Source organism: Argopecten irradians, chromosome 3, assembly GCF_041381155.1.
Source record: "Argopecten irradians isolate NY chromosome 3, Ai_NY, whole genome shotgun sequence".
Lineage (NCBI taxonomy): Eukaryota > Metazoa > Mollusca > Bivalvia > Pectinida > Pectinidae > Argopecten > Argopecten irradians.
This window is the reverse complement of record NC_091136.1, coordinates 27,320,301-27,348,203: the sequence shown is the minus strand read 5'-3', so window position 1 is coordinate 27,348,203 and position 27,903 is coordinate 27,320,301. Positions and strand designations below refer to the sequence as shown.

The window sequence follows — 27,903 nt, the reverse complement described above, 5'->3', positions numbered from 1 at the left end:
ATTTCTTAATCATGATTTTGTGGTGTAAATCTAAAGTGCAAGACTTTACAACTAAATACAATCAACATATATAGGTTTAAGGTAAGATAGCTGAGCAGAAAAGAGTAAATAAGATTATTTATATAGAATAAATAATTTTAGTATTAATATACCTTATACAATGTATTCCTGATATTCAAAGTTAGATTTTGATTATTGTAAGATAATATTGACACAGATAAGATTACAGCTCATTCCCACAGGAAGCATGAAGTATATATCGAACATGAGAGGGGAGATCTATATTGTAGTTAGGAACAATAAGTCCTTTTAAAAGTGCATCGCTTTTATTTATCATATTTGAATGAATAACATAAATTCATTATTTTTTTTTTAATTTTTCTGTGTCTCTTTGCCAACATAAGCTGATATTTTTTATCATTCAGCATGCAAAATTGACTTCTAAATAACCGTACACCACCCAGTTACTACACAAATTTAAGCAGAGTACATGCCAGCCTCTCATATTAATCCAATTTCTTGATTTTCCTAAGACATCTAGGAAAGTAACCCAGCCAACCAAGACAAGAAATGAGAAACTATTATCCGAAATTAAGCATAATGAACTTTATCTTTTTAAATAGCCCTATTTCCATGGTGGAATCCATTCAATTCTGAAAAACAGAAATAATTTGAGCATTTTTTTCAGTCTGAAACAGTAACATAACATGCATGAGCCCTATAACCATGTGGCCACCACCGAAGATAAACACAAACCTCAGAGGTAGGACCACCAGTGCTTATTATCTGTACATGATAAGGAAGTTTGTTAGTACTATTATAACTTCTAAACTACACTTACATCTTACAAAGGTTTTGATGGAAACTTAGACAATATTTTTTTTTTTCATTTTGTCTATTACAAGAATTCAACCAAGATATGATTCATATCTTTGGCATAATGCTATTTGATTTTTGAAAAGTTGTAATCGTAAAGAAACTATCTTTTCTAATACATAATGTCCAATCATAACCAATATGAAATGTAAGTGGTTATTTAATCAATAAATTATCTACTGAATACAGATGTTAAAATGCAGAGAATATTAAATATATATATATATATCAAATATGCAGGTGCTTTAGATATGAACAACAAGGAAAAGATATACTGATTAAGTAAACAATTGACATTCCATTCAGAAAGACCGTTAGACAGGTGCACTATATATAAAAAATATAATAAATGATCATGCATTATCTGTGGGCGAGTTCACATGAAATTCAAGAGTTAACACAAGTGGCACACTTTTCAACCAAACGATGATAGCTTTCACTCCAGTCATGTAAATTGAACTTTGAGCTCTACTCTTGACTAATCCAGCTCAGATCCAGAGAGTTTCCCTCAGGAGTAGGCTAATACATTTTGTTCATGACCCTTGAATTAGGGTCTATAAATACAATTTTTTACTGAATTTTATGTCACTCAACTCAACATGCAAGTTTGACATGAATTCGGCCTGTATGTCTCATAGAATACTCTCATACCTCTTTCAGGACCCTAACACATGACCCCTGACCTGTATTTCCTTTCACTTATTTGTTAGATTAATTGCCAGATGTAACTAGAAATGTACATTGTATGTCTGCATTACAGAAATGCTGAGTGTATGTCAACCAACACTCTTACACTGAGACCACATTACTACACATTGTATATTTATATAACAGTTATAGTCATGCACCATCACCCTATCACAACAAATGGAGTCTACATTCAAAAATAGAATACAAACCGAAGTAGCAACCTTTAAAATGATTGAAGTTTTAGCATTCATTCAGTGTTAATGGTTTCATATACAATGGGTATACATGTACAATGCATTAGTAATTGCACTTTAGTCATGAGTTTTTCCTACAGTCTATAAGAATCATGCCATATCTTCACTGGGCTATTTCAGGAAAGTGAAAACTATCACAAACTTGTGTATTAAATCAAATGAAATCAAATCAACTGCAATATAAATTCACACATGCTATAACTAGCTGTGAGATGAAAATTTTGTGATCATAATATTGAGAATGTGTTAATAGAATGATGCAGTGTAAAACTATTAGGTCAACAAAATGGAAATAAATACATAACAAATGCCAAACAATATAGGTATCAGTGATAAGTTGTGTAATTATCAAATTACTGCCACAAGAGGCAGATTGTTTCCGGTACAAACATAAACATTCACTCACCTGTCCCCATCCGAAGGCATTATTGTGTGTCTGTGATGGATTAACTCGGGAGAGCAGGAAACGAGACTGTAAAACAGACATTAAATGCCAAATTTTAACACATAATAAAGGTTTTCATTGAGTGCATTGATTCATCCCTTTTCTTTGATTTTCTTTATTCGATTGCAGGAAAAAACATTCAAAGGTTTCTCATTTAACTTATGGTTAGTCAAAAGTTGTTAATTTATGAAGTAATAAAAGACATCATTTGGTAATTTTGATTTTTTTTTCTTCAAAACTTACTATGTTTTAAGCCCAAAATATTCAAAATAAAAACAGCTAATATTTTAGCAAATACATATATGTTTATTTCTGGAGTATAATATACCTGTGAGCCCTCGTGTTTAGTGTCGATATATCGTGGCATAGGGAAGCGTGTCTGTAGGATTTCCTGGGCATCGTCCACAGGAGCTTGTAGTAGTTGTTTGAAGTTTTCATACTCTGGTTGATCCTGATATTTCTGTTCTCTCCAAAGTGCTATCGTCTATCAGGGTAAATCAATATGTAGTTTAAAACAAATATTATTACAATCACACAGTATGGAAATTTAAGCTTGAATGATTTTAACCCATAAGATTCCATGTATGCATTTATCCTCACTCTTATGTCCACATATCAAAATTTAGCTCTAAATTTCTTAACAAAATATTTTCCTCTTTCAAGTGAAAGTACATTGTACAATATGTATACATCTCTTTCCAGCACATTTTAAACCTTTGGAGAGAAGATAGAGTTACTGATTTCTTTTTTAATCCAGCCAAAGGGTTTAAACTCCAAAAAATGAATTCTTTCCTAAATATTATATTGAGTTTTACTGGTTCTTGAAAATTTCCTATTGATATGTATACTATTTCTAAGTTAATCTAGATCTTACCTCTCCGTGGTATATAACTATATGGAAGAATGTGTCCATCAATAGAATTCTGTCAGCCTGTATACTGCTTGTGTCTAGTAGTACTGGCTACAAGTACAGATAGTCAACATACACTTAGTAAATATGTAATATACTTATTTTAACAGTTACAATTAATAAACATGTATCTGTATATCATTAAGTACACAACTTTGAATTGCTTTATAGCAATTATAATTACATGTATGATAAATTAAATTCAAATGAAAATATAAAATCAGCTCTTAGTTATTTCAACTTCAGCTTTACTTTAGCAACATTCTGTTGTATATACTGTATATGTAAAAAGAAACTAAAAATGTCTAGACATTATTGATCACATCTCCTTGTAAAATCTGAATGGGACATGTTAGGGATGGGGCAGTACAGTCATAGGTAACACTATATACCCCCCTACTTCAGAACAGGGAATAGAAACTTGTGTGGTTCATACATGATGTGTCAAGAAAATAAATGATGTACAAACCTCAGGCGTGCCACTGAAAGAGTAGGCATATAATATAGGCTGTATCATGATCAGTGACTGAGTCAGATCTTCTGCATTCAACATGTGTCTGGAAATAGAGTCAACAAAAGTTAATCAGCCTTGTTTGGTGATAGAACCATTCTGGAACAGTTATCATATATCTTTAATACAGAATTTAATAAAGCCCCAGCACCAATTCAGAAGTTATCCAAAAACAGAATATAAGCTTACATAGCACCTTTTACAAGCATTGGTTAATGTTTCTACTGTCAGCAATAAGGTTCATCTTATTCCTAGATCAAATTCAGTAATGGTGAATCAGGATTATTTTCATGAAACAAACAAATCTTACCTGTAATATGAGGTTTCATCGGGGCTGTTGTTGAAAACTTGTAAAAACTGTGATCTTCGTAAATGGAACATAAATTGTGGGTAAAGAGAAAAGTTTTCTGAGAACCGGAAGGAATTTGGATCATCTTTATGGTAATCTCCAAACTTTTGACACTGGAAGAGAAACAAGAGACATGAATAAAATAGCAGAAGTGATAAGAAAGAAATTACATTATGTTTTATATGACATTTATATACATTTCTTATTAACTTCGTTCGTAACTGCAATACTGTCTATACTAAAATAGGCTATCTGACATTTATACACATGCACTAAATATTAAAATCTTGCTAAATCGTTTTATACATGGACAGAATTTAACAAGATTTCCAGAAGATTTTACTATGTAAATCAATCCTTGATTGATAAGTTTTAAGTCCTTTTAACAGCTAGGATCAGTTAAAGGTAGGTTTCGCCCAACCAAATAAATATTTTTTTGTGAAATGCGAGAAGCGGAAGAAAAGATGAAAAAACATACTAAAATATCTCAATTTAATTTCTTTATGTGTTTGAGATTGAACAAATGTGTCTTGAATACAAAATTGAAGGAAATCCTTGATTTATTACGGTGTCCGTCAGACAAAATAATATGCAAATGAAGCTGCGATGGATTGTGTTATCGAAGTTTGGCGCATGCGCATTGTCACGCACTAAAAGTAAACAAAATGGCTGAACGAAAGTGTGTGCGATGAAAAAAATATATCTGAATCGGCAACAAAGTGGAGGAAATTATAATGGATTCGGTAGCACCCTTGGATATCTATAGGGAATTAAATTCAGAAATGCCATGTAGCAATAAAAGAAACAGAAGCCACATCTCAAGCGGAACTTGCCGGGATCTGTTGGGACTCGTGTAACGGCATTGAACATGGCGAGTTAAATTTCAACACATATGCCAGCGCACAAACAGCCGCAGACTAACTACATGTATATTTGGTGTACAAAGTTAGCGAGCATATGTAAGTAACATGAAGTGTTTTAGATTATATGATATGTATAAACAGTCCCTCGCACTTCGATTTGTTGTTGATGTTTTTTAACTAAACATGCCGTGGCAAGACTGTCACTTCTATCTGACATTTTGTTGCACGCTTCTGTATGTTGCTGCGGCCTCGTTTTGGAAAAAATACGTCATGTTCTATGTAAAGCTTGAATTCGCTCTATTTTTAGAGGAGTATTTTCCTGGTCAAGCTAGGTAACTGACCACCCATATTGTTCGCTGTATGCATTGAAAATGATCTGAAGATTATATCTATGTATAGGATAAATTTCAATTTCGTAGTCTTTATATTTCATTGGGCGAAACCTACCTTTAAGGTTTAGATGGTGAAAGAAAGTCAGAGTACCAGGAGTAAAACCATCAACCAGCAGTCAGTATCTGGAAACTGCCCCACATGGGTTTCATATTCACAACCCTGAGGTAAACAGCTTTTGGTAGTATGTAGTGTTTACTGTTTTAAATAAAGGGAAAGTACTATAATCTTGACTACATGTATTTGCTTTATTTGTACTATCATCATGTTTATAGCTTATACTATAGGTTCCTTACCAGTCTGATCAGCATTCTGTCAAGCCATCTCAGTACATCTGGACCATCGTCCGTCTCAGCTCGGAACACTGCTATTCTGGCCATCAGTACTGCTGCAGCCTCCTGGTCAAACCCAGCTGATATATGCTGGATATTCGTACTGGCATCAGCCCAACTGTGGAGGAGAAAAGTCAGAGTCAAAGTTGTGTTAACATCTTAAAATACATTAAATACACTATGACAACATTAATGAAGGTCAGAAAAATACACATTGTCAGAAATATTACAGTTTGTTACAATTCAACCAATTTAATGAGAAATCTTGATTATTTAACCTGTTGCAGGAACACGTGGTATGTACTGTACTTACTTCCTAGCCAGAGTGGTCACTCTGACCCTCCGCTGACCACTGGAGTGTTGATACTGTGTGATAAATTGTATGTAGCCTCGTCCACCTTGCGGTATAGGGGCATTATGCTGTAAAATAAGGAGAATATGCAAAATAACCAATACATCTTCTGTTATTATAAGAAAATCCTTTCTAGTTATAATATATTTTACTAAGTATCATAATGTTTTGCAATATATATGTACCCAGGTACAAGTTCAATTTCATGATACATCACCAACATACCGTAAAAACTTGTGTAATTTGCGCACTTTTTCTGTGCAAAAATAAAATTTGAAGTTGGGGGTGCGCAAATTATATTGATAGAGGAGATTCAAAAATTTTACGGGGAAAAAATCTGTCCATTCTGAGGGGCTGACGATCTATGAATGTTGAGGTACCGCTCGGTGTATGGTAGCCATTTTATATGATAAAAGGTATCAAAGATTGTAAAAACAATGCCTCACCTATTAAAGTGGATTATCTAAGGCTAATTAAAGTGTTAAGTTATGATCACATTGTCTTGTTTCCATTTGCCATGAGAATTCAATGGCGACTGACTGAGAGCATGGCTTCTACTGACCGCAAGAGATGTATACCCTGTGCACCTCGTAGTATAATGGGACAGCCACAATCAGTGACTTTGGCTGGGTCAATCTAGTTTACCTGTATTTTTTTAGGGGAGAGAGGCTGTAGAGAAAGTCTGTAGAGAGAGTGTGTGTGTATACACAAACATACGTATACCCCAGCTGCAGGCCATGTGCAAAAAGTCAAAACACACATGGGATTTATAAGATGCCTAAACTGACCTATATTTAGGACTTTTAATAAGTGGTTTGCAATTTTATTACTGCAGAATTAACAAGCTACAAGGTTAGTGACATATTCAACCGTATCAATAAATATAATTAGCCATCAGCTTTGCACATGAAACCTTAGGTAGCCGTGTGCAAAAAGTCAAAACACACATGGGATTTATAAGATGCCTAAACTGACCTATATTTAGGACTTTTAATAAGTGGTTTGCAATTTTATTACTGCTGAATTAACAAGCTACAAGGTTAGTGACATATTCAACCGTATTTATAAATATTATTAGCCATCAGCTTGGATCTGGTAACGTACAGGTAGTGAGTTTACTCGCAATGTGATTGTTGCAAGCTAACATACGTATCCGCTAGCCGATTGCTGTTGATTGTTAGTGATCTCAAACACACTAATTACTTATTGTGACAATTTTAAACAAATAGTTTCAAATCTTTTTAAATGTTCCTGATAACTATTCATGTGTAATATCTAAAAACATTGACATGTGCACGAAGTACCGCGGACCGGACCACCGATGTTTCAGACATCTGCAAGATATTTTAGTTTCAGTTAAGGTGGCCAATAAAAGAAAACAAACACGATGCGGTTTTAATATGTTATTTCTTCTTAATACAACACTTCTTTGTGCAAGTTTTCAAGCATTTCAGGGGAATATTTTGCATTGAAATTGTCACCTTCATACATTGATTTTGGGACTCCCTGGACATCGTTTTTGATGCGCAAAATATACTGATAGTAGATTTTTTTCAGCATTTTCAGCCCTAAAAAGTACTGCGCAAATTACACTGGTGCGCAAATTATACAAGTTTTTACGGTACCTAACCCTTTCTAACAAAACTTTTTCAGAGGCTTTATTTGATGATTTCCTATGACTGTTATAGAAATACTAATTACCTGGTTAACCACTTCAAAGAAGTAGGCCAGAGTGGTACTGGGATAGAGACCACACAACTTCCACTGACAGGTTCCACCCAGACCTAGCTCTGTGTCGGACACAGCAGGTCCCTTTACACCCAGGGATACACATGGACCAATCGCACCAGATACCTTCAACTCTCTCGAAGTCTGTAAAGAAAAACAAAATATTTCTTCCGTTATGTTGAATCAGATACTCCTTGACATTTCTTACTCTTAATACATCAACACAAATGAATGTTTAGTTGATCTACAGGTTTAGTTGATTTGTTTATTGACACAATTTTCTTAGTGTGATGGTACGATCAAAATCCAATGGAAGAAAAATAATCAAGCCTTGTTCTGGTCTGCCAAAGCCTTACACTCAGTTAAGATGTTCCTGTCCAATTGACAGATAAGTGTAAGATTCTATAATTCCTTACCTTGACTTCCACTGTTGCACCAAATGCCATTTTGAACTCTCCTTGTCCATCTTTAGAGAAGACTCTTTGAAAGGTTTGTTTGAAGAGTGATGTGTTGAAAGAATCTCCCATCACCATATGGCCACTAAAATTAATAGTTTCAATTTGAATTACTGTATTTGAAGGCTCATCTCATAGAAAATCAGTCTGTTTTTGAAACAATAATCATGTATAACCTAATCTCAGTAATTTGAATGAGACCATCCTTTTAATGATATGAAGTTGCTACAAAGATTACAATTAAAACATGTTTTAAAGAAGAAATTCTATTAAAGAATGCATAAAACTTTCAAGAGCCTTTTGTTGCTTACCATGTGTATCGAGGACAGAACTTTATCTCGTATAACCCCGTCTGGTCCAGAGCACAGGAGAACACATCTACCACATGACCATTGTTAGCTGCTCTATTGGCCAGTGCTTCATAGTGCTATAAAACAGATATAATACAAATGTACCCTCAGACACAGAATTTTCTCCAAGATATCAAATGTCCTTTTTCATCACAACTTGACTTATATTTTCATATGTGTATGAATTATGACAACAATCTTGACTTATATGTAATGTACCTCTATGAATGAGTTCTATTTCAATGAAACACGACTATTTTTCTTAATCACATGGGTAGTTATATAGACATGTTTGAATGTACCTCTATGCAATAGTTCATATTTAAACTTCAAATTTATCATATTTTCTCTCAAAAAAGAACTGATGTTTGAACTTTTACCTTGATCAGTAAGTGACATGTAATTTAGCATAAAATATGATTGTGTAATGTTTTGGTAACAAATGTACTGGACTGTATCCCTTACGGGGATTTTTGAATTACACAAGATTTATACAACATAATCAATTCAAGCAGGTTTGCTTTCGACCTTTACTAATATCCATTGATGTCATACCTTCATAGCCTTCTTCATGTACTTGCAGTTGTCCTTCTCAATAACATGGTGAGACCTGATCGGAAACTTGAGTTCATCTCCGACCACCATTCCTGGTCCCTGGGTACAGGGTCCACCTAAAAACAACATGATTCTGGCTCCGGTGTTAGGGAACGTACACTGAAATATATAGGATGGAGACATTATATATATGTACACTGCAATAAAAGGAAAACATGTACAATACTTAATTAGGATGATAAGAAAATGTGTTGTTATCGATGAAATCGGGTCATGTTTAATGGGACATATTTTATTGATCTAACAGTCTACATATCCAGTAAATATTTATATAATATACACAAATGCAGATGTTCACAAGGAGAGTATGATGTCAAATTGTCTACTACGTCTAATATGGAACATAATTCTATGAAATTTTACAACTACAAAAGCATTAGTTTTAAGAAATGATGAAATTACCTTTAATAATTATTATAAAATTTTGTTGTAATGATTTCTAGGAATCGCTTTAAAATCAATATTAAAGTAGCAACAAACATCTACAAACCTCTAGTAAGCCCACAGCAATTGACAGAGCGACACCGGTCGATCGGAGGGGTCGTTTTCCTTGAGCTACTGGCCAGGGGTCTCGTTGTAATTCTCCCAGAAGATCTGTCAGACTCATATCACACTTGTGTACAGGTTGTAGAAACCTTGAAACAAATTAGAACCCAAAAATGATAAGGACATTTTTTTCTAGAATCATTAAAGCGAATGAACGAAAACATATCAGTTACCTAAGACAACAAAAGGTAATCATTTTGAACTCCCATTATTTATATTCTTTCAAAGACTGTCAGTCTTACCTGTTAGAGGGCAATTGTTGCTGCTGCTGCTGTGGGTTATGTGGTCCCTTAGGCTGCTGTGGTGCATGGCCTTTACCTATACCCAGCATTTCCTGTGCAGACACAATAACTATTAATCTAAAGATACACATTCAAACACATCAAATAAATTCCTTAATTATGACTTTAGAAAATATATGAAACCCCACATTACTGTGCCTGTTATAATAAAAATGCAAAATGTATTCTCTACCACGTCAGTTTGTAATATCATATGGATTAATTTTGTAACATTCTTACACTAATTTATTCAATTTTGAATTTATGTGCTGTTTCATACAGCACATAAATACAATATCTATGTGCTAAAACACCAATCAAGATTTACCTGTATTTGTTTTGCAGAAAGATCCTTTGTCCCTCTGAACACATAACTTTTAGAACATCCTTCACATCCTAACTCATGCACCTGGACCATTTTCCCAAATGTGATGAGACCAATCAGTGCATTTGGAGGCAGCAAACTCAGTGACATTTGAAGAGACTCCTGGTTAATAGGAAAAAATCTTCAGTAGACACAACCTATGTATTATGGTAGATGACATGTATCTGTAAGGGTTTTGTTAATTTTTTATCATTTCTAATGCATATCAAACTTTCTTTCCAATATCTTGTTTACATTTGAGCTTGTCCTAAATATCTTCTTTTTTTTCAATTTTAAAACTTAATTTCCAAAATTTACCAGAATACTACAGTGAAACTGTAGTAGAATTTTAATTTCACAACTGTAGTAGAACAAACAACTAAAAGGCAAACCTTGACTGCTTGAAGGTCTTCTTCATCCATACATGTGTCCAGTACGATCAGATAGACTGGAGGGTGGCATGTTGCTCTCTACAATACAATTTATACATTATTGATCTAGATGATCAGATATAATGAAGTATACAAATGTATGTTGCTGAAAGTGACAATTTCTCTAAAATGTATATATCTTATTGTATTTCAAGTATTGTATATCTATATACAAGTGTAGGCCTTTGTCCGAATATTACAAAAAAAAATTCATTGTCCAGTACAATGTATACAAAGTAAAATTGATCCTTTACACACTAATACCTAGATGATAAGATACATGATTAGCATTTTTTCAAAACATAATTAAGTTAACATCTACAGAATAATGGCAATTCAATGTTTTTATTAAATCTGCGTATTGATTGAAAACACAGGTTTACTACTTACTGTGATGGTATACTCTATAGATGAGAATTGAGGTATGATCTCTGCTGGTTGATGTTGTTCTGAGATAGCAGCATACTGAGGTGGAAACTGTATAGAGAAAACACTAAAAAGTTATTCATACAAATTATTAGTAACAGAATATCATTGTATGCATTGCCAGGTAATTTCTTCATTTTTTTTTTCCTTTGAGGAAGAATTAGACAATTTTTAGTGTTGCTGCCAAGTTTTTCATTATGCATTCCAATTATGTCATTTTTACAAATTATATTTTGAGGAAAATATTAGAGATTTTTATCTTGGATTGTGATTAAATGACTTACCGGATTCCTCTGGTAACAGAAGTTACAAGCCCATATTTTTGCTCTGTAATCCACTTGACTGCCAAAAAGAATGAGAAAAAATTATGAACTTTCATTTGACAACTATTGGACAAATATTAAACCCATTAATCTCATGAAAATGCATCATTCAAAATTCATGTTTGCATAATTTTTATTATCATGCATTTCAATAAAGTTATGACCTAACTTGACACATTTTTACTCAATAAAGCGGACTCTTTAAAGTTCTACAATAAATGTTGATTTTGACTCTCCTTTAATGATAGGTATTTGCTCACCAGAAAGGATTGAGAACTGCCCGGCATGTGGGTCTGGTGCAAAGCACAGGGTCGTACAGGACAGGAGGCAATTCTGCTCGCTCTTTGATTGGTGTATACAGACATCCCAAGGGAGCTACCATTCTTGTAGCCTCCAGTCTGCTAGATGGCCAAACATTCCAGCTGAACCGTACTCCATCTCTGTCCTCATTCTGTTGTATGAACTCTTGATATGTCGCCATTTTGGCGCTGGGGTTAGAAAATGCATTTCAAATTTAGTATTTAGGTCTAACCGTATCATCCAGGAATTTATATTCAAATCATCACCAATTTAATTTCATCTTTATACAATGCACCTTTTCGGAAGGTGGGGGGGGGGGGGGGGGGGGTAATAGTTCTTTGTCAATTAACAAAAACATATTGACGCATATATGAACTTCTTACTAAAAATGTTTGTTATCTTTATCCAAGAACGTTATATTTATAACTTATGATCCTCGTAACGAATCTCTGGATGATGGGACAGAAATGTCATGGTCATATCCCCGACAGTCTCTCATGATCCTTATAACAAATCTTTGGACGATGGAACAGAAATGGAAATGTCATGGTCATATCCATTAATCTCTGGACGATGGCCATGGTACAGAAATGTCAAGTTGCCTGCCCAGATTTGCCCCCCCCCCCCCCCCAGGTTGCCCCACCCCCCCCCCCCCCCCCCCCCTCCCCCCCCGCCCCCCCCCCCCCTTGCCTTGCTTCAAAATTAAAATACAAACACGTAGAATGGTTATATTCCTTGAACGTTTTCTAGTGATACACAGTCAGTTACTTACTTTATGTACGTATCACCTCTCATTGTTAATGATGTCGTTGTTCACCAATATTTATCGATATTTATAAATAACAAAACTTCACTTGTCTTATCACACAGTTTGACAACTGATCATATGTCGAAAGCCGGTATGGATTCTCGGCGTTTTCAGCCAACCCGTATCTTATATGTGCTCCAAAATTATGGCGACGTATAGAAGCAATCCGTAAGTAATAAAATATATTAATATATAATGATATACTTACTTCCAGCGGTGTTAATTTTGACGTTGATGTAAGTGTGCTGGTTTGTCAAACGAAGTAAATGCCACGTACGTTTCCCACAATGCACTGCAATTGACGTCATACATTTTGATGGGAATTCCCTTCCGGTTCAGCATATTGACCTTTTACAACACACGTGTGTTTTGTTTATGGTGAAACATGACCAGAAGTTTCATTGCTGTTCATGCAGGTGAGCATCATATATTGTTGCTACCTTGTTAACATTTCATTTCAGAGAAATTTCGACAATTATAAGCTTATGTCTTGAGTGTCAGACAACGACAATGTGTCAAAGAATTCGAAGTGTCAAACACAAACTAAAACCACCACTGGGACTAGACTCTTTAAGCTGATTAGGCTATTTGTATCAAATAGGGACGGGTCATTTCAAATGTATACAATGGAGGCCTGTCATTACATTTTAATACATGCACATATGCATGTTGGCAGAGGTGCATATGCCCCCACCCGAAATATTTTTTGAAAACTCCTTCTTTAGTTTACTATCTAACACCCATATTTTTCGTTGTATAGAGTTTTATTACAGTTTTTGTTCATAATATTAAAAAATCATAATTTTAAATATTGTCGCCTCGAGCTCCAACTCGAAATATTTGAACTCATGATCAGCACTCAGATCAAGAAGAAAATAATTAAGTTTTAACAAATAGTATCACATTAATTTGTCATAACCCTCCAAATTATACCCGGTATTATTATAAATTAAATGCAATCAGGCATGTTCACCTCTTGACACAGAAATTAAACTTAATTGTCTATATCCTCTCTTCATTGTTATAATTAAAGACAGAACGTACTGCATGGATCATCTTAAATGGGCCCCATCTAGCTATGGAAATCAACCATATGGCACATACATGTACATAAGCTAGGGCTTAAATTCACTGATTGGTATTGTAATTGTTATTAATCTATATTTTGTCATAATTAATTGAATGATATGTGTAAATTAATTATCACCAGGTGCTGGATATCATTCCAAAGATCGGGAGCCAGAGTACAAAAAAGCCTGTGCTGAAGCATGTTCTCAGGTAGATAGTTATGATATATTCTACCTTGTAAGTCTCTGGTATTTTGTTTTCAAAAAAAGTTTCAGATTTTAAGGTTCAAATTTAAGAGCATGTTCAAATGACACATTACCTTTCAAGATAATCTGATTGATTTCTCAAACTGATAGCAAGGTAACAAAATAGGTACCAGTAAATTGGATCACTTTTAACCTCTTTAACTCATGCAGTGCCTTGTTTGCAACTGCATGTGTTTTGAAATTGCAACTCGGACATGACCATGGAGGGGGAATGATGATCAGTGGGAATACCTTAACCACTTGGCCACCTTGACCTCTGATTACCTTAAAGTAATAAAGATATTATACTAATAAAACATTATAACAACATAATCCATTTCTTTTAAAAATCCATCCTATAACCTTATTGTGTTTAGTTGGTTGGTTGGGCTTAACTTCCTATTAACAGCTAAGGTTATTTAAGGACAGCCTCCTCTGTATGCATTATATTATGTGTATGAATATTTCTATATTTTGGGAGGCTGTGGTATATTTGAGTTGTGTCTATTGTTACAGTGGAACTCTTGTCCTTTTTATAGTGCTATCTCAATGAAGCATTATAAATGCCAAAGATGCACGGTCAGATGGGCAAACCAGTTGTCTCATTCCTTTCATTTAAATGTTGGAAAGCATCTCATTCTCCTTAGTCCTACCCTATATCTGATACTACCCTGCATATAATCTTGAGTGATCAACAGCATTCAACCTGTATTTGGAGAAGTTTGAGGAAAACAAGCTTAAGGCCTGCTTCACATATCAGTGCTCAATTTTGTGAACAAAGTTTTAATAAAATAAGGGTAAAGGGCAATTACTTATGATGCCAATCTATGTGATATGTACATTATTAAAATTACATGTAGGTACATGATTATAGAATGTTGTTGGACTTTTTTTTTTATTTTATTTGATTTTAAAGGCACATAGGTTATTGGCAAGTGGAGACTCATCATTGGAAGCTGTTTGTGCTGCAGTTATCTCCCTTGAGGTTGGTGGGAAATTATCTAACAATGCAATACAATGCCTTTCCATTTAATGTTATTTTAAAGCAATCATAGCTGTTATTCCAATTACAAAAATTTCAAATTCAATGCATTTTCAAAGAACTAATAGATTATCGAAGATTTTCTGAGAATGTAGCAAACAAAACATTCATTGAATATCATCATCTAATGTCTTATAAAATCTTGAAAATTCTATGAATTTGTGAAACCTGAGCTATAAAAATAGTTAGTCATATTCCGAACTTTGATCCTATCTCACTAAATTGATTGAAACACTAGTATATATAATTTTGTTCTATAATTTCTAAGCAATGAATGACACATAAATTTTGCTATTTTCAGAATTGTACTATAACTAATGCAGGAACCGGGTCCAGTCTGAACTTGGACGGGGAAGTAGAGTGTGATGCCAGTATAATGGAAGGCAGTTCACTGGTGTATGGAGGAGTCGGATGTGTTACAGGTATAATGTAGGGTCGGTTGTGTTACAGGTATAATGGATGGGTAAGCTGTGTTACAGGTATAATGGAGGGGTCGGCTGTGTTACAGATATAATGGAGGGGTCGGGTGTGTTACAGATATAATAGAGGGGTCGGGTGGTGTGTTAACAGGTATAATGGTGTGGTCAGCTGTGTTACAGGTATAATGGAGGAGTCAGGTGTGTTACAGGTATAATGGAGGTGTCAGGTGGTTACAGGTATAAATGGAGGGGTTAGCTGTGTTTACAGGTATAATGTTGGGTGTCAGTGTGTTACAGGTAATGTTGTGGTCAGCTGTGTTACAGGTATAATGGAGGGGTCAGCTGGGTTACAGGTATAATGGAGGTGTCAGGTGTGTTACAGGTATAATGGAGGGGTTGGGTGTGTTACAGGTGTAATGGAAGTGTCAGGTGGTTACAGGTATGATGGAGGGGTCAGGTGTGTTACAGGTGTGATGGAGGTGTCAGGTGTGTTACAGGTATATATGGAGGTGTCAGGTGTGTTACAGGTATAATGGAAGGGTTGGGTGTGTTACAGGTGTAATGGAAGTGTCAGGTGTGTTACAGGTGTGATGGAGGGGTCAGTGTGTTACAGGTGTAATGGAGGTGTCAGGTGTGTTACAGGTATATAATGGAGGTGTCAGGTGTGTTACAGGTATAATGGAAGGGTTGGGTGTGTTACAGGTATAATGGAGGGTCAAGTGTGTTACAGGTATAATGGAGGTGTCAGGTGTGTTACAGGTATAGGAGTGTCAGGTGTGTTACAGGTATTATAATGGAGGGTCAGAGTGTGTTACAGGTATAATGGAGGTGTCAGGTGTGTTACAGGTATAATGGAGGTGTCAGGTGTGTTACAGGTTTAATGGAGGGGTGTGTGTTACAGGTATAATGGAGGTGTCAGGTGTGTTACAGTATATAATGGAGGTGTCAGGTGTGTTACAGGTATAATGGAGGTGTCAGTGTGTTACAGGTATAATGGAGGGGTCAGCTGTGTTACAGTATAATGGAGAATGTCAGGTGTGTTACCAGGTATAATGGAGGGGTGTCAGGTGTGTTACAGGTATAATGGATGGGGTCAGGTGTGTTACAGGTATAATGGAGGGTGTCAGGTGTGTTACAGGTATAATGGAGGGTCAGGGGTGGTGGTCCAATTGTGTTACAGGTATAATGGAGGGTCAGTTGTGTTTACAGGTAAATTGGAGGGGTCAGCTGTGTTACAGGTATAATGGTCAGGAGTTCAGGTCATACAGGGGTCAGCAGTGGTACAGTTATAATGGAGGGTGTCAGTGTGTGTTACAGGTCAGGATAGGTCAGTTGTGTTACAGGTATAATGGAGGGTGTCAGGTGTTTTACAGGTTCAGTTGTTGTTACAGGTATAATGGAGGGTCTGGTGTGTTACAGTATAATGTAGGTGTCTGGGTCAGACTTGTGTGTTACAGGTATAATGGAAGGGTTGTGTGTGTTACAAGGTGTAATGGAAGTGTCAGTGTGCTACAGGTATGATGGAGGGGGTCAGGCGTGTGTTAACAGGTGTAATGGAGGGTACTCAATTGTGGTTACTGGTATAATGGAAAGGGTAGGGTTGGGTGTGTTACAGGTTATAATGGAGGTGTCAGTTGTGTTACAGGTTATAATGGATGGGTCAGGATCCTGTGTTACAGGTATAATAGAGGGGGTCAGGTGTGTTACGAGGTATAATGGAGGGGTCAGCTGTGTTACAGGTATAATGGAGGTGTCAGTTGTGTTACAGGTATAATGGATAGGTCAGGTGTGTTACAGGTATAATGGAGGGGTCAGCTGTGTTACAAGGTATAATGGAGGTGTCAGTTTGTGTTACAGTATAATAGATGGGTCAGGTGTGTTACAGGTATAATGGAGGGTGTCAGCTGTGTGTTACAGGTATGGTAATGGTTGTGTTGTGTTTAGCGGTGTAATGGGATGTGTCAGGTATGTAACACGGTATGATGGAGGGGTCAGCTGGGTTGGTGTGTTACAGGTGTAATGGAATGTTGGTCGTCAGGTTGTGTTACAGGTATAAATGGAAGGGGTGGGGTGGGTTACAGGTAGAATGGAGGGTGTCAGTTGTGTTACAGGTATAATGGAGGTGTCAGTTGTGTTACAGTATAATGGAGTGGTCGCGTGTGTTACAGGTATAATGGAGGGGTCAGGTGTGTTTTCACAGGTATAATGGAAGGTGTCAGGTTTGTTACAGGTATAATATGAGGTCAGGTGTGTTACAGGTAAAATGGAGGGGTTGGCGTGTGTTACAGGTATAATGGATAGGTGTCAGTGTGTTACAGGTATAATGGAGAGGTGTGGTGTCAGGTGTGTTAAAGGTATAATGGAGGGGTCAGCTGTGTTACAGGTATAATGGCAGGTGTCAGGTGTGTTACAGGTATACAGGTATAGCTGGAGGGGTGGTTAAAGGGTGTAATGGAGGTGCCAGGTGTTACAGGTATATCTAAGGGTGTCAGGTGTGTTACAGGTATAATGGAGGTGTCAGGTGTGTTACAGGTATAATGGAGGGGTCAGGTGTGTTACAGGTATAATGGAGGTGTCAGTTGTGTTACAGGTATAATGGAGGGGTCAGGTGTGTTACAGGTATAATGGAGGGGTCAGGTGTGTTACAGGTATAATGGAGGTGTCAGTTGTGTTACAGGTATAATGGATGGGTCAGGTGTGTTACAGGTATAATGGAGGGGTCAGCTGTGTTACAGGTATAATGGTGTGGTCAGCTGTGTTACAGGTATAATGGAGGGGTCAGGTGTGTTACAGGTATAATGGAGGTGTCAGTTGTGTTACAGGTATAATGGAGGGGTCAGGTGTGTTACAGGTATAATGGAGGTGTCAGGTGTGTTACAGGTATAATGGAGGTGTCAGGTGTGTTACAGGTATAATGGAGGTGTCAGGTGTGTTACAGGTATAATGGAGGGTGTCAGGTGTGTTTCCAGGTATATATGGGAGGTGTTGGGTGGTGTTAAAGTATAATGAGGAGTCAGGGTGTTTACAGGCTGTGTTGTCAGGTATAATGGAGGTGTCAGGTGTGGTTACAGGTATAATGGATGGGTCAGGTGTGTTACTGGTATAATGGAGGTGTCAGGTGTGTTACAGGTATAATGGAGGTGTCAGGTGTGTTACAGGTATAATGGAGGGGTCAGGTGTGTTACAGGTATAATGGAGGGGTCAGCTGTGTTACAGGTATAATGGAGGTGTCAGGTGTGTTACAGGTATAATGGAGGGGTCAGGTGTGTTACAGGTGTAATGGAGGTGTTCAGTTGTGTTACAGGTATAATGGATGGGTCAGGTGGTGTTACTGGTATAATGGAGGGTCAGCTGTGTTACAGGTTATATATATGGTGTGGTCAGCTGTGTTACAGGTATAATGGAAGGGTCAGGGTGTGTTACAGGTAATAATGGAAGTGTCAGGTGTGTTACAGGTATGATGGAGGGGTCAGGTGTGTTACAGGTGTAATGGAGGTGTCAATTGTGTTACAGGTAGTATTGGACTGGGTCAGTTGTGTTACAGGTATAATGGAGGTGTCAGCTGTGTTTCAGGTATAATGGATGGGGGTCAGGGTGTGTTACAGGTATAATGGAGGGGTCAGGTAGTGTTACAGGTATATTGGAGGTGTCAGAGTGTGTTACAGGTATAATGGCAAGGGTCAGGTGTGTTACAGGATAACTGAGGGTGTCCAGCTGTGTTTACAGGTATAATGGAGGTGTCAGGTGTGTAACAGGTATACAGGTATTATGGAGGTGTCAGGGTCAGGTATAATGGAGGGTCAGGGTGTTACAAGGTAAATGGAGGTGTCAGGTGTGTTACAGGTATAATGGAGGGGTCAGGTGGGTGGAGGGGTCAGGTGTGTTACAGGTATAATGGAGGGGTCAGCTGTGTACAGGTATACAGGGTGGGTCAGGTGTGTTATAACATAATGGAGGTGTCAGGTGTGTTACAGGTATAATGGAGGAGGTCAGAAAGGTATAATGGAGGTTAGGTGTGTACAGGTATACAAGGTCAGCTGAGGGGGTCAGGCTGTGTTACAGGTATAATGGAGGGGTCAGGTGTAACAGGTATAATGAGGGGTCAGCTGTGTTACAGGTATAATGGAGCAGCGTGTTATATGGTATAATTTGTAGCTGTTTTAAGGTATATACTGGAGTCAACATCAATACAAATGATACATGTACGGTTATTGAATATTTCAGGTGTGAAGAATCCTGTTTTGGTGGCCAGATCATTACTTGGGGTGCAGCAGAAAGGAATGTTTGTGTCTCTGGGAAGAATACCTCTCAAGGTTTGTATATATAATTACCGGTATGTCCATATGTTGTATGGAATTGAGTATAAGTCCTTAAGGGAGATATTTGAAATCTTGCATTATCCATGTTTTTCAACACCATATAGCTTGATTTTATTAAGACAGTATCTGCTATAGAGCAATGTGTACTATTTTGAAAATATTTGGGTCTGAAAGAATTACATTTGTGTTACTATTTTATATAATAGTTTTACTTCACCTTCACTAATGGCCTTCATTAGCTCACCTGGCGTTGTCGCTTACAGTCCGTCCGGGGTCCGTCAACATTTCCTTTAAATCGCTACTAGTCATAGAGTTCTGCATGGATTGTAACCAAATTTTGCCACAAGCATCATTTGGGGAAGGGGAACAGAACTTGTATAAAATTTTGGCTCTGACCCCCCGGGGGCAGGAGTGGCGGGGCCCAATAGGGGAAATAGAGGTAAATTCTTTAAATCGTTACTTGTCCTAGAGTTCTCTATGGATTGTAAACCAAAATTAGCCACAAACATCCTTGGGGGAGGGGGAACAGAACTTGTATAAATTTTGGCTCTGACCCCCCGGGGGCAGGAGGGGCGGGGCCCAATAGGGGAAATAGAGGTAAATCCTTTAAATCGCTACTAGTCATAGAGTTTCTGAATGGAATGTAACCAAATTTGGCCAAAAAACATCCTTGGGGGAAGGGGAACAGAACTTGTATAAATTTTGGCTCTGGCCCCCCCGGGGCTGGGAGGGGTGGGGCCCAATAGGGGAAATAGAGGTAAAATCCTTTAAATCGCTACTAGTCATATTGTTCTGCATGGAATGTAAACAAATTTGGCCAGAAATATCCTTGGGAGAATAAGAACTGAGTTTGTTTAAATTTTGGCACACGTGGTCCATCGGGGCAGGAGGGGCGGGGGCCCAATAGAGGAATTATAGGTAAATCCTATAAAATCGGTATTTGTCCTAGAGTTCTGCATGGATTGTAACCAAATTGGCCATAAAATCCTTGGGGAGAAGGGGAACAGAACTTGTATACAATTTTGGCTCTGGCCCCCCAGGGGCAAGGGAGGGGTGGGGCCCAATAGGGGAAATAGAGGTAAATCCTTTAAATCGCTACTAGTCATAGAGTTCTGCATGGATTGTAAACCAAATTTAACCACGAAATATCCTTGGGAGAATAAGAACTGAGTTTGTTTAAATTTTGGCACTGGTCCTGGGGGGCAGGAGGGGCGGGGCCCCCAATAGAGGGAATTATAGGTAAATCCTATAAATCGGTATTTGTCCTAGAGTTCTGCATGGATTGTAACCAAATTTGGCCATAAACATCCTTGGGGGAAGGGGAACAGAACTTGTATAAATTTTGGCTCTGATCCCCCAGGGGCAGGAGGGGTGGGGCCCCAATAGGGGAAATAGAGGTAAATCCTTTAAATCGCTACTTGTCCTAGAGTTCTGCATGGATTGTAACCAAAATTAACCACAAACATCCTTGGGGGAAGGGGACATCAGAACTTGTATAAATTTTGGCTCTGATCCCCCCGGGCAGGAGGGGGCGGGGCCCAATAGGGGAAATAGAGGTAAATCCTTTAAATCGCTACTAGTCATAGAGTTCTGTATGTATTGCTAACAAAATTTCCTTTAAATCGCTACTAGTCATAGAGTTCTGCATGGATTGTAACCAAATTTGGCCACAAACATCCTTGCATCATTGGGGGAAGGGGAACAGAACTTGTATAAATTTTGGCTCTGACCCCCCCCAGGGGGCAGGAGGGGCGGGGCCCAATAGGGGAAATAGAGGTACTTTGTCCCTGAGTTCTGCATTCTTTAAAAACATCGGGGTCCAATAAATCCTTTAAATCGTCCTAGAGTTCTCTATGGATTGTAACCAAAATTAGCCACAAACATCCTTGGGGGAAGGGGAACAGAACTTGTATAAATTTTGGCTCTGACCCCCCGGGGGCAGGAGGGGCGGGGCCCAATAGGGGAAATAGAGGTAAATCCTTTAAATCGCTACTAGTCATAGAGTTCTGATGGAATGTAACCAAATTTGGCCAAAAACATCCTTGGGGGAAGGGAACAGAACTTGTATAAATTTTGGCTCTGGCCCCCCAGGGGCTGGAGGGGTGGGGCCCAATAGGGGAAATAGAGGTAAAATCCTTTAAATCGCTACTAGTCATATTGTTCTGCATGGAATGTAAACAAATTTGGCCAGAAATATCCTTGGGAGAATAGAACTGAGTTTGTTTAAATTTTGGCACTGGTCCTGGGGGCAGGAGGGGCGGGGCCCAATAGGGGAATTATAGGTAAATCCTATAAATCGGTATTTGTCCTAGAGTTCTGCATGGATTGTAACCAAATTTGGCCACAAACATCCTTGGGGGAAGGGAAACAGAACTTGTATACATTTTGGCTCTGGCCCCCCGGGGCTGGAGGGGTGGGGCCCAATAGGGGAAATAGAGGTAAATCCTTTAAATCGCTACTAGTCATATTGTTCTGCATGGAATGTAAACAAATTTGGCCAGAAATATCCTTGGGAGAATAAGAACTGAGTTTGTTTAAATTTTGGCACTGGTCCTGGGGGGCAGGAGGGGCGGGGCCCAATAGGGGAATTATAGGTAAATCCTATAAATCGGTATTTGTCCTAGAGTTCTGCATGGATTGTAACCAAATTTGGCCATAAACATCCTTGGGGGAAGGGGAACAGAACTTGTATAAATTTTGGCTCTGATCCCCCAGGGGCAGGAGGGGCGGGGCCCAATAGGGGAAATAGAGGTAAATCCTTTAAATCGCTACTTGTCCTAGAGTTCTGCATGGATTGTAACCAAAATTAACCACAAACATCCTTGGGGGAAGGGGACCAGAACTTGTATAAATTTTGGCTCTGATCCCCCGTGGGCAGGAGGGGCGGGGCCCAATAGGGGAAATAGAGGTAAATCCTTTAAATCGCTACTAGTCATAGAGTTCTGTACGTATTGTAACCAAATTTGGCCACAAACACCCTGGGTGGAAGGGGAACAGAACTTGTATAAATTTTGGCTCTGACACCCTGGGAGCAGTAGAGGTGGGGCCCAATAGAGGAAATAGAGGTAAATCCTTTAAATCGCTACTAGTCATAGAGTTCTGCATGGGATGTAACCAAATTTGGCCACAAACATCCTTGGGGGAAGGGGAACAGAACTTGTATAAATTTTGGCTCTGGCCCCCCGGGGGCAGGACGGGTTGGGCCCAATAGGGGAAATAGAGGTAAATCCTATAAATCGCTACTTGTCCTAGAGTTTTGCTTGAATTGTGACCACATTTGGCCATAAACATCCTTGGGGGAAGGAGAACAGAACTTTTGCTCTGACCCCCTGGGGGCAGGAGGGGTGGGGCCCAATAGGGGATTTAGAGGTTAATATTAAAATTCCTTCAGAAAAGAAACAATGAACCTGTATTCAGAACATTACTTGGCATTACAAACCAGGTGAGCGATACAGGCCCTCTGGGCCTCTTGTTTTACAGTCAAACCTGCATATTACAACTACACAAGGAACAAAATATTGTCCCTACAGCCACACACATACACACAGATATAGATCATGTTGAACTTGACCATTTGGGACCCAAGAAAATGTTCTTATATCTCAAGTGAAACAACTCTTCTTCTAATTTGTTTTATAAATGCATAGTTTTACTTCAACAGTGTACTAGTTGGTGATGGAGCAAGTAAATGGGCCAAGGACAATGGAGTAGAAGTGGTCGACAGGAAGCTGTTGAAAACAGGTACACATAAAGTAATACCAGTAATTATGATCTACGGATGAGGATATACATGTATATATACTGGGTAGCATATAAACCGTATTTGCCGTAATTAGCACCCTTTCCACTATAAATGCTATATATACGGATGCGGATATACATGTATATATACACTAGGTAGCATATAAATCATATTTGCCGTAATTTGCACCCTTTCCACTATAAACACCCTTCCCCTCTTCTGGAGGAGTTTAAGTTACATAAACGGCCCCCATTCCATGGATTTTACGATGTTTTACAACTGTGTGATTTTAAAACATTAGCATTGTATTCTTTATTACATGTACATGAACTTGCAAGTCACATTGAATCACAATGTAATAATGTATATGAAAGGAAAGTTATAAATGTTATAATTTTTTAAGCCCCCTGGGGGCTAATTATGGCATACAGTATATCTATTATCGAGAGTAGAAGCCTTGGAATTAAATGGTCCTGAAAGAAACCTTAATCATGGAAAAGGCAAAACTCAGACTTATCCTACAGTTCAGATTACAGTATAGATCAACGGCCATGAAGATGTAGCATGCATAGTTGTGAAGATGTAACATGCATAGTTGTTCAATTCACTCCCCACTTAGTCATTCATGTTTCTGAAAATGTGAGAAACAGAACAGGCAGTGCTGTTTTGGTTGTATTATAAAGCAATACACTTTACATTAATTTCTGTGGATGGTGTTGGACTAGGATCTTGGTTGCTCTACATTTTGGTTGTCACAAGCTCCTTCTAGAAGACATTATTGGCTTCACCACAAAGTGACTCTGGTTTAATATACTAGACTATATGACCTGTGTTCTACATTGCAGGTGTACTAGATGACAGTAAAACATGATTTAAGATTTTTTTTTTACAATTAATGAATTCATGGATATAAAGTATTGTTTTTATTCTCCTACAATGACCCTTTCATTTGTATGTAAACATTCTGTACATGTTTTCTTTCTTGGTTTCATTACAATTGTGCTTTACTGTCTGAAATAATATCATTTTATTCAAAAGTTCATTTTCCACATAATGTACAGTCAAACCTGTCTATAACAACCGCTGAAGGGAAGACAGAAATCAGTCACTATAGTCAGGTTGCCTTTATAGACAGATTGAGGCTTTCGTGTTTGTTTTCTTACAAAATATTTAAAAAAAAAAAAAAGAAAAAACGTTTGGATTTCAAATATTTTTTTTTTAAAACTTTGGATACGGCCTTCATATACACTGAGAAATTTTGATTGTAACAAATATGAAAATTAATACATGTATTCATTAATAGTTAAAAAATTTTCTCATATGAAAATATTCATGATTTAATATTACTAGATTACTGTTATGTACAATGATATTGTAAGCTCTGCCCGTGATTTGTATAAGTAGTTTATATAGCAGGTTGGTTTTGATATTTTTCAGATGCCTCATTAAAAACTTATGACTCACACAAAAGGAAACTAGATCAACACGAGGAAAGGATGAAAAGAAAAAGGGCAAAATGGCAGACAGGAGATTCACCTAAAGTAAATCTTTATAGCGTTTGTAGAATTGTGCAAGATCAAGTTCAGTTGAAGGAGATTTTTTTTTTTTAATCTAATAATATAAATACAAATGTACATGTAGAAGTAAAACTTTCAAAGCAAATATTTGATTAAGCTTAGATGCAATTTTTTCTAAGAAAAACATTTGGTCAAATTTGCAAACCTTCATTCATATCAGAGAATGGTTTCGAAAATTATTGCTGTGTATAGGGTCAAAGCTGCGAAATTCCTGTAAAAATCACATATTATGTCAAATAGGTATCTTAGATTGACTAAAGCTGAAAAAATAGCACACAGACATTTATTGGTGATGGAATGGTGCGGAAAGCAGAAATATTTCATGCTATCGTCATTTCAGAGGGAAGATTACAGACAGTTGCATTCCATCAGCACTGAAGATAATAGTAGTTTAAAATGGGGTATCAGGTGGTACATGAATTAGTCCCTTTTCTACAATTGTACAAACTTCAGTTTCCAATACTGTGATAAAAAAGTTTGATACAGAATAATTTGAACATCTCAGAGATGTACATCCTTTTAGTAAACAATCTAAATTTTTCAGGCTAGAGGTGAGCAGGAGGGGGACACAACACATCCTTGTATCATCCAAGGTGTCCAGGATACTGTGGGAGCCATTGCCATGGATACAGATGGAAACATATCAGCTGCTGTATCAAGTGGAGGCATCTCACTCAAACATTCGGGTAGACTTGGCCCTGTAAGTGTTAGTCTCTGTGCATTTGTCTTGAGTTAGGAATTAGACAAATAAACACCTTTTAAACAATTAAAGAGGGTTTTATCACAAACATTTGTTTTGCAGGCAGCGATGTATGGTGCAGGATGCTGGGCACATAACTGGAAATCTGATAAAAAGACTGGAGTAGCTATCACAACATCAGGTAACAAACTCCAACAATGTTAGTGATACAGCACGACAAGACACTTTTGAAACATTACGTCATGTCAACAGTCAGCAAAATAACATCCAATAAAGAAAAACGGCTGACCAGTCGACTCTCATGTTATGGGAGTACAGGTAACACAGAGAGAGATCAGATAGGTCTTTTTACTTAAATATGTGATTGAGTGATTATTTAAGTTATTCTTTTCATTATTCTTGTCTTGCATACATCAATGATTTTCAGAACAAAGTTGAAAGCAAACAGATTGAGAAATAAGGGGACTTTCTTTTGTATTATTCTTTCATTCTTACATTTACTCCTTTATGAATTTTGGTACATGTGGGCCGACAGGAAGTGGGGAGCACCTGATGCGGACCCTATTCGCCCAGAAATGTGCTGAGTGTGTACAGACACAGGAAAGTGGTAGTCTAGGAGTCAGTATGGCCTTCAGGGATCATTTCTTAGGTAACTTTTATATGTCAATGTATATTTAGATATGCTATGATTTCTTATATTCTCATTGGCTAATACTCCTTAGTACACTGTCATATGGAGGTCAAAATTAGCATATTGACTCAGTGTTTCCATTTTTAGAAATACCAGGTCCACATTTCAATAAATAGGATAAATATTTTGGGTGAAAAGCGGTAGACAAAAGAAGGACAAGCAGTGACATTTTTTATATGTTTTCTGCTCATCAATGAACTAAGTTAATTTGAGTTTGTTTAATACTTTCCACATTGCTTTTTTGGAGGGTAGTACTGTTCCTTGTATGTAGATGTTCTAATGTTTGAATTGTTAACTAAGAGAAATGACAGAACTACATAGCTACACTGTCTGTTGTGTGTTGTAGAATCAGCTTTGTTTACTTAGCAGGAATCCAACAGAAGCTGGGAGGAGTGCTCGCTCTGAGACTGGACAAAGATGAGGAATCAGCCATGATGTGTAGGTTTAGAAATTTTCTAGTTGGAGATCTAGCTTTAAGAATTTAAAAATCCTGCAGATATTCATACCAAACAACAAGCTATTGGTGTAACTGATTTCCTACTACATGTAGATGGAACTTAGAATGTCTAGGTACACATAGTTAGCTTTATATTTAAACATTATATTAAATCATCTTATGAAACATTAACCTTTGATTGTTTATAATTAATAGCTGCTTAATAACAGTGAAATTCATCATAATCAGGTATAGAACTCCCTTGCAAAAATTACCTGTGAACAGTTATGTATATTTCATCAATGTAAATTGTTTAATTTCCAGTGGAGGTGATTTGGGGTCACACAACAGATAGTATGTGTATTGGATACTGGGATGGCCAAAGGAACAAACCAAAGGTAGGAAATTTGATCAATATGGTGAAATCTATCTGAATACAGGGGTTTTGAGATAGCAAGGTGGGCTAAGTTTAATTAGTCCCACCTTTGGGTGATTGTGACGTAAAAACCTATCAAATTAGGACGTCACAATCACCGGAAGGTGGGACTACCTAATTGAAGGTAGTGGTTCTTTACCGATGTTGTTTTGGTAGCTCTAAACAAAGTATGGATGGGACTGTATACAAAATGGCAATATTATACACGTATGATAAAGCTCTTTGACTACTTATACACTTAACTTTAAAATGGTTTTTTTTTTGAAAAATAAAGCACATAATACAAAATAAATAAAAGATTATTTATACATGGTGTAATTTTTCGGTTTATCTATAAATTCAGACTATTTTAAAATGATACTGAAATACCACCCTTGAAAACCTGGTGTCTAAGCTCCACTATATTTCGGTAATACCCTATCAGACCATAGGCTAATTAATGTGGGTAACTGAAGAAGTTGAATTACGAAAATGTTCCCTTTTCTATTCAAGGTACTGGTGTCTCGACTTCCAGAGAACAGTGAAGCAGGGAAATCGTTTAAAATGGAGGGAAAAGTCTTTTCTGTATCGTGACAATATGGTTTGCCATTAGAGGAGATATAATAAACACATAAGTAGACTTTTCTAAA

The 27,903-nt window shown here is 37.3% G+C and overlaps 2 protein-coding genes across 4 annotated transcripts in view; one reads left to right on the top strand and one right to left on the bottom strand.

The window, feature by feature from the left end:
• The window catches only part of LOC138318053 (protein transport protein Sec23A-like), a 15,385-nt gene extending 2,471 nt beyond the window's left edge, over window positions 1-12,914 (bottom strand). Inside the window, exons 1-21 of one of the 3 annotated variants that reach the window (XM_069260107.1) lie at window positions 12,808-12,914; window positions 11,752-11,979; window positions 11,453-11,510; window positions 11,133-11,219; window positions 10,704-10,781; window positions 10,276-10,434; window positions 9,909-10,000; window positions 9,611-9,755; window positions 9,061-9,219; window positions 8,467-8,582; window positions 8,117-8,240; window positions 7,674-7,844; window positions 5,934-6,040; window positions 5,585-5,738; window positions 3,997-4,148; window positions 3,645-3,732; window positions 3,140-3,226; window positions 2,594-2,749; window positions 2,227-2,292; window positions 1,776-1,787; window positions 757-786 (exon numbers count right to left, since the gene is read on the bottom strand). In XM_069260107.1, coding sequence (XP_069116208.1) covers window positions 757-786; window positions 1,776-1,787; window positions 2,227-2,292; window positions 2,594-2,749; window positions 3,140-3,226; window positions 3,645-3,732; window positions 3,997-4,148; window positions 5,585-5,738; window positions 5,934-6,040; window positions 7,674-7,844; window positions 8,117-8,240; window positions 8,467-8,582; window positions 9,061-9,219; window positions 9,611-9,755; window positions 9,909-10,000; window positions 10,276-10,434; window positions 10,704-10,781; window positions 11,133-11,219; window positions 11,453-11,510; window positions 11,752-11,972 — 2,262 coding nt within the window. In that variant the 5' untranslated portion in view covers window positions 11,973-11,979; window positions 12,808-12,914. The remainder of the gene's footprint in view (window positions 1-756; window positions 787-1,775; window positions 1,788-2,226; window positions 2,293-2,593; window positions 2,750-3,139; window positions 3,227-3,644; window positions 3,733-3,996; window positions 4,149-5,584; window positions 5,739-5,933; window positions 6,041-7,673; window positions 7,845-8,116; window positions 8,241-8,466; window positions 8,583-9,060; window positions 9,220-9,610; window positions 9,756-9,908; window positions 10,001-10,275; window positions 10,435-10,703; window positions 10,782-11,132; window positions 11,220-11,452; window positions 11,511-11,751; window positions 11,980-12,807) is intronic. The other 2 variants (XM_069260108.1, XM_069260109.1) reach the window with 2 other exon arrangements.
• Window positions 12,886-27,903, top strand: LOC138319601 (threonine aspartase 1-like). Its single transcript, XM_069262750.1, has 13 exons — window positions 12,886-13,015; window positions 13,810-13,877; window positions 14,829-14,897; window positions 15,256-15,376; window positions 19,598-19,686; window positions 23,340-23,433; window positions 24,872-24,975; window positions 25,556-25,711; window positions 25,814-25,892; window positions 26,247-26,371; window positions 26,765-26,840; window positions 27,163-27,236; window positions 27,767-27,903. The coding sequence occupies exons 1-13, from the start codon at window positions 12,985-12,987 to the stop codon at window positions 27,845-27,847; spliced, it is 1,167 nt and encodes a 388-aa protein (XP_069118851.1). The 5' UTR covers window positions 12,886-12,984; the 3' UTR covers window positions 27,848-27,903.

Coding starts and splice junctions, on each gene's coding strand:
- LOC138319601 (XM_069262750.1), top strand. CDS start 12,985: ATGACCAGAAGTTTCATTGCTGTTCATGCAG. Junction 13,878..14,828: donor GTGCTGAAGCATGTTCTCAG/GTAGATAGTTAT, acceptor TTGATTTTAAAG/GCACATAGGTTATTGGCAAG. Junction 25,893..26,246: donor AGTAGCTATCACAACATCAG/GTAACAAACTCC, acceptor GTGGGCCGACAG/GAAGTGGGGAGCACCTGATG.